This window comes from Helobdella robusta, assembly GCF_000326865.2.
Source record: "Helobdella robusta unplaced genomic scaffold HELROscaffold_8, whole genome shotgun sequence".
Classification (NCBI taxonomy): domain Eukaryota; kingdom Metazoa; phylum Annelida; class Clitellata; order Rhynchobdellida; family Glossiphoniidae; genus Helobdella; species Helobdella robusta.
In genome coordinates this window covers 3,953,362-3,959,361 of record NW_008705459.1, presented here as the reverse complement: position 1 = coordinate 3,959,361, position 6,000 = coordinate 3,953,362, and the positions used below count along the sequence as shown (strand labels likewise).

The 6,000-nt window shown below is 29.8% G+C and overlaps 2 protein-coding genes across 2 annotated transcripts; both read left to right on the top strand.

Annotated features, from left to right (window-relative positions):
* Nucleotides 1-1,648: 1,648 nt before the first annotated feature.
* On the top strand, nucleotides 1,649-3,050 carry HELRODRAFT_165695 (hypothetical protein; the record flags this gene model as incomplete). The annotated part of the gene is made up of 5 exons (XM_009032218.1): nucleotides 1,649-1,754; nucleotides 2,403-2,422; nucleotides 2,542-2,646; nucleotides 2,758-2,836; nucleotides 3,001-3,050. 5 exons carry the CDS (start codon nucleotides 1,649-1,651, stop codon nucleotides 3,048-3,050), a joined length of 360 nt encoding a protein of 119 aa, XP_009030466.1.
* Nucleotides 3,051-3,401: 351 nt separating this feature from the next.
* On the top strand, nucleotides 3,402-5,426 carry HELRODRAFT_189751 (hypothetical protein). Its single transcript, XM_009032217.1, has 8 exons — nucleotides 3,402-3,586; nucleotides 3,661-3,817; nucleotides 4,001-4,163; nucleotides 4,325-4,475; nucleotides 4,558-4,613; nucleotides 4,782-4,866; nucleotides 4,931-5,093; nucleotides 5,167-5,426. The coding sequence occupies exons 1-8, from the start codon at nucleotides 3,526-3,528 to the stop codon at nucleotides 5,363-5,365; spliced, it is 1,035 nt and encodes a 344-aa protein (XP_009030465.1). The 5' UTR covers nucleotides 3,402-3,525; the 3' UTR covers nucleotides 5,366-5,426.
* The last annotated feature ends 574 nt before the right edge of the window (nucleotides 5,427-6,000 follow it).

The window sequence follows — 6,000 nt, the reverse complement described above, 5'->3', positions numbered from 1 at the left end:
TTTTTGGAGAATTTGGCATTTTGGTGGTCTAATTTTTTTTGTATTTTAATTATATTATATAAATGTTATTATATAAAGTACAAACAATTATTACAAAATAATAATAATAATTTCATTCAGTCATAATTCATAAGGAAAGTTATATGTAAAAAAATCTAAATTACTTTACATTCCATCTAATTCAAATAACACCTAATTCAACTACGATAACAAAAATTATTATTGTAGTCTAGTTCTAATATAATATTATAAATCTCTAATTATAATTATAATATAATTATTAATGAAGAATCACTTTCACTGAAGTAAAAAATAGAAGACTAAACTAACAAATACTATAATAACAACATATATATAACATATATAATTATAAATTTATATATTATATATAATATAATGGTAATAAATAATTAGATTTATATATTTTTATAAATTTTATATTAAACTAGTATTTAATATTAAGTTTTTTTTATTTTATTTCTTCTGCTAGCTGAAGTTGTATGATGTATGATTAGTTGCCAATTATTAATATATTCTTTACTTTACTTTACTTTAGGCAAAAAAGCATTCAAACCATGTTAATAAAATGTTTGCATTTTTGACATTTGTGTGGTTGTACAACTTACCTACCCTACCTTATCTTACTTACAGTTATGTTACAACACTTACACAACTGTTGTATTGTCTATCCTTCTCTATATTTATATATGTATGTCTGACATAATAAACGAAACAGGTAAACATTTTAAAACACTTTACAAAAAATAAGCTGGACAATGAGTAGCAATGAGTTAAAAGTAAGCAGTAGGTGAGTATTAGTATATAAATAAAACTATAAAATAAATAAAGTATATAAAATAGTTTACAATTTGTTTAAATGAAACAACCAACCAAAAAATAAAAACCACACCCACACTAAAACAAATTTTTTTATATTTATCATATAATCAAACTTTAATCATGGTTTGAGATAATGAAAGTGACAGCTTACCCTGAAAATATGATTTCAGGACTGTCTGCTGAAGGCCTGTAGGCAACGTCTGTCAGTGGTAGGGAAATAATTCTACTGGGATTTCTTTTTGATGAAAAAAATTCACCAGCCATAATATGTTTACATACAGTTGCATGGTACAACTAATAAATAAAATAACATGTCCTGCTTGATGCAGTACTCCATATATTATATTATAACAGTAACAATAATAAAAATATAAAGAATATAATAATGTATATATTCTATATATATGTTCTATAAAAATGTCCATATACTTATCATAATATATCTAATAATATATTTATTAAATATAATAATATAGTTTATCAGTTATGTTACTTAGCAACATAAAATATAAATCAACGCCAGTTATAATAGTTGTATGTAACTCTGTTTAATAACGTGCTCAGAAGCAACGGTTTCATCATCATTATCACTAATTTCTGTAAATAAAAGGACCAAGTTTATAATTATTATTAATATTTTACCAATTATATAGTACAGTTTCGTTATTGTACTATATATAAAATATATTCATGAGTGAATGGCGTATTTACTTGATTATATTCAAGCATTAAGATATTTAAATGAGTACTTTGTGTACAGTTGTTATTGTTTTGTTTTTGATTTTCATTGTTAATTTTCTTTCCGCTTATGGAGTCGAAGAGTAAAGCGAAAGAGAACGGACGTCTCATGACTGAGTTGTCAATGGTCGAGTTAAGTAGCAGTTCTGACGACAATGACGACAAAAATGAACCAAGTTCGTACTTTTATTTTTCGTTATTAATGAAACTCACAGACACCGAGATAAAGAAAGTGCTAATTAAATTAATAAAGTCAAATGTTTCCAATAAACAAAATTTCAATTGAACGCAACAAAAGGTTTTGTCAAACTTGTTTGTCATCAGTGATTCATATTTTAAATAAAATCATCTAGTTTAAAACTCAAAATATTAAGGCTGCAAATATAATTTCATTTATGCATGAACTTGTAACCGTAACCAGTGCCGGATCCGGAATGACGCATCTCCGCTTTGCCCCGGATCCACCACTGACCTAAGCCCCTATAACGTTTTATTACAGAGCAATTAACAAACTTTTTTTTTAATTAGTAAGGCTATGTCCAAATGCGTTATTGTGAACTATTTGGCGCGAATCCTGCTTAACCCGGTTTGGTACACTTGTAAAGTTTTAACGTAGTGTTAAGTTTTACGGACCATTGTCTATTCCTACAATGTAGTAAATTCTTATGAACAGGATATTGTTTGTTGCACAGATTACTGTTTGAGAAATTGAAATACTTTTTAATGAATTTTGACTTGTTTAAACTGCGATTAAATACATTTATTTTCTATCGTATTCATTTATTTACCATATTTAATGTTTTAATATTTAAATTTTTCCAAAGATACAGCTGCATCCGGCAAGGTTTTCAGATATTAATTTGCATTGACCATGAACGTTTATAAAAAAAAATAAATTATCAAATCGTTTTTAATAAATCGTTTTATATTACAGGTTTTAAAAATATCGATTTAATTATTTAGGCAGCTTTCAAAATAACTGAAGAAACTTTTAAAAGGAATCCAGTCGAACTAAAAAAGTACAGAAACGTCTTCGAATTGTCTTCCGATTTCTCGAAACTGATTAAAGTACCCAGGAATGATGTAATAGTATACAAATATTTAAAACTTGGTAGTTTCTGAAACATAATAATTGTAATTTTTGTGCGAACATATTTTAAATTTTTTATTTTTTCACAGGTAAATGAAGATCTACTCGAGAACAAGTCAAACAAATCAGTTAAAAGAGCGCCGGACCGATTTGCAAGTTACAAAAAAGGTTTGAGTTTACAGTATTTCTTATTGACTGGATTGTGATGGATATTTAATTGTTCGTATTAAGAAATCGAAAGTCTACTTGAAACTGCTTAGTTAATACATATTAATATTAATTAATCTTTATTAATTAAAAATAATATATATGGTTATAATATTCGCATTCAGGGTCCAGATCGACAAAAGAAGAAGCTTCCAGACTTTTTCCGAAAAACTGATTTGTTTTTTTTCTTGTTGAAACATTGGCATTTTCGATACATGTACTATATATGTATATTCTTAATTAAGTTCTTAATTAACGATCACAAGCATGCACACTGCACACCCATACAATCTTGTTATTAATGACGACGCAAAGGAAATCGTTCACGTTCATATTAACGGTAGCAACCTGTTACCAGTTAAGCGTGGCATGTTTGGTTTAAAGCGTCTATTTATGTGCGTGTATATATATATATATATATTCATTATACACGTTTATATATATATATATATATATATATGTCTGTGTGTGTGTGTTTGGTAGGTCATATAGATACGTGTCTATGCAGCGGACGTGCATTTATATACTAGCGTTACTAGAGATTAATGGATCGTATATGTTCATTCTGTATCGTTCGAAGATTCGTGCGTTCGTAACTTATTTTTGATTATTTTATTTTAATATTCAAATTATCTAGTTCTAAAAGTGAAATGGAGTTTTGTTTGCTGAGATTTATGGTGGCGATCATCGTTGCATCATTCTCAGCCGGAGGTATGTGTTGATATTTGTTGCAGCTGAAAAATTTTCGTGTTTACAAGATTTTATCGACATTATTTGAATTACAGAGGACAAAAAAGACTCAATAGTTTATCTCGACAGAGGTTCTTTCATGATGGGGTCACCGCGCAGGGAACTTCTTAAAACAGGAGAGTTTCCACAAAAGCACATTCAAGTTAAACCATTTGCTATCGACAGATACCCCGTAACAAATGCAGATTTCAAGTGAGCATTTGTAAACACGTAGTTGCACTAGAGTCGAAATTGTTTGCTGTTTTGTTTCTGTGGATCATTGTTCTCAATAATTATGTTTTGATTAATATGTTAATATAATTATGTAATTCTGTTTTCTGATGGATCATCACTCTATACTTATCGACTGTCATTCGAACATTGCTATATTTAAAGAGTGTTCAAGTCTGAAAAGCCAAATTATTTGACGAACGCGGAGTTGGATGGATACAGCTGGGTCTTCTTCAAGCACAAAAGTCAGCAAGCCCAAGTGAACAAACACCTTGTTCATCCGGATGGTGGTCATTGGGTGGCGGTTAGGAATGCCACATGGTACCAGGTAGATTATATCAAATTCTCAATTTGTATACATGTTCATTCACTTTTATTTAAATAGTTTTGTTCTAAATCGTAAAAAAAACTAGAAAGTAAATTCGCAAACTTTAAAATTCGTTGAAACAAAAAAATGATACACATTGTCGCTAATTTCCAAAACTGCAGCCTTATGGACTGGGAAGCAATTTAGATGGAAAGGATCTCTACCCGGTCATTCACGTTAGCTACCACGATGCTTACGCCTTTTGTTTGTGGGCGGGGAAGAGAGTGGTATCTGAATATGAGTGGGAGTATGCGGCCAGAGGAGGAGCAGCGGGTAAATTAGTTGTGCTGTAGTGAAAGTTGTCTGAAATATAAAACCAGATAACATTTTAGTTATTATTAATTTTAATTATTAGGAAACAAATTTCCTTGGGGAAACGTTTCTGACTTTACAAGAGCAAATTTATGGCAGGTTAGATTGAAATTGTTCGTTTGAAAGGTTTGCTTCATCTTACATCTAAATCAAATTATAACAAATTTTTTCAAATTTAAATATTTCAGTTTATAGAACAGAGTGCAGTTAAGAATATTTATAAATGTTTTCCATAGTATTTAAATTATTATACTGTTTAACTTAAAGGGTAGATTTCCAGATTTCAACATAGGGAGGGACGGCTTTGAAGGTGTTTCCCCAGTTGACGCTTACGAACCTCAAAACAACTTCGGTCAGTTCGACAGCCACTGATAAATGATGACATCAATATAACTTTTAAAAACTTACTTCGTTAGGTATGTACGACATGATCGGCAATGTATGGGAATGGACAAATACTGCATTTACTGTACCAAGAGTTGAAAGTGATGCAAACAATCCTCAACACACCGTTAGAGGTGGCTCATTTCTAGACACTCTTGATGGCAGAGTAAACGAAGAGACCAGAGTTTCACTCAGGTAACTTTACATATAATTTTATTCTTTTTTAAACTGATTAATAATTTTCAAAAATTGATTTGATATTTGACAGAAAAGGATTGTCGCCGGACTACAAAGCTGAAAATTTAGGATTCAGATGTGCATATTTGTGGAAGCCTGGTACGAAATACTCGAAACCCATTAAATTACGACCACCGGTTAGACATCGCTACGAAGAAACATGGGAATATAAAATGAAACATGCAGTTAAAACTGTTATCGGAAACATTCACAAAACTGAAGAACTTTAGTTTTTTCTCTTTTTTTATACGTCGTTTGTTTGTTATTGTGAAGAAATATGATTTGAAACTTAAAATCACTAAAAAAGTCAGAAGACTTTTAACTCATTGCACAGATTCTCAGCAATTTGTAGTTTTCAGCCATTTTTGCGCATTATTACATTTTCTTAAATTAAATTTTTTTTTGTTCACAGTTGAAGCTTTAAAAGATTAGTAAAATATAGTGCTGTTTTATCTTAGTCTAGCTAGACGCTCAAAGAGCCACCTAAAAAATGGCATCTTTGCGATTGCGAGTTTTCACTGTGTTTGGTTCAATTCAATTTTCAAATTTGTTTTTACATGCATTCTATGTGGTGTGTATGTTAAAGTTTTTTTGTACAAATGTTTAATATTAACAAAGGGAGGAAAGATATGTAAACTTACAGACGAAAAACTGTTAAATTGACAATAATTAAACAGAAAATGACACAAAAAGCAATCAAAATTAGTTGGAACAATGTTTCTGAAACACCATTTTTTAATATTTTTTCAGTAAGCAAACTTTACTACATTTTTATAAAATAGAAATGTGCTTGCGAGGTGTCGATGCCTTTTTGAGCTCTGCAGATCGTATTTATGGATGCAGAAGTTTGAAATGTTTCTTTCCG

What these genes read in the sequence shown, in the direction of transcription:
- HELRODRAFT_189751 (XM_009032217.1), top strand. Translation starts at nt 3,526, where the DNA reads ATGGAGTTTTGTTTGCTGAGATTTATGGTGGCGATCATCGTTGCATCA. An exon ending in TGCATCATTCTCAGCCGGAG is followed by an intron (nt 3,587 to 3,660) that starts GTATGTGTTGAT and finishes TTTGAATTACAG; the next exon opens with AGGACAAAAAAGACTCAATA. An exon ending in CAAGAGCAAATTTATGGCAG is followed by an intron (nt 4,614 to 4,781) that starts GTTAGATTGAAA and finishes TTTAACTTAAAG; the next exon opens with GGTAGATTTCCAGATTTCAA.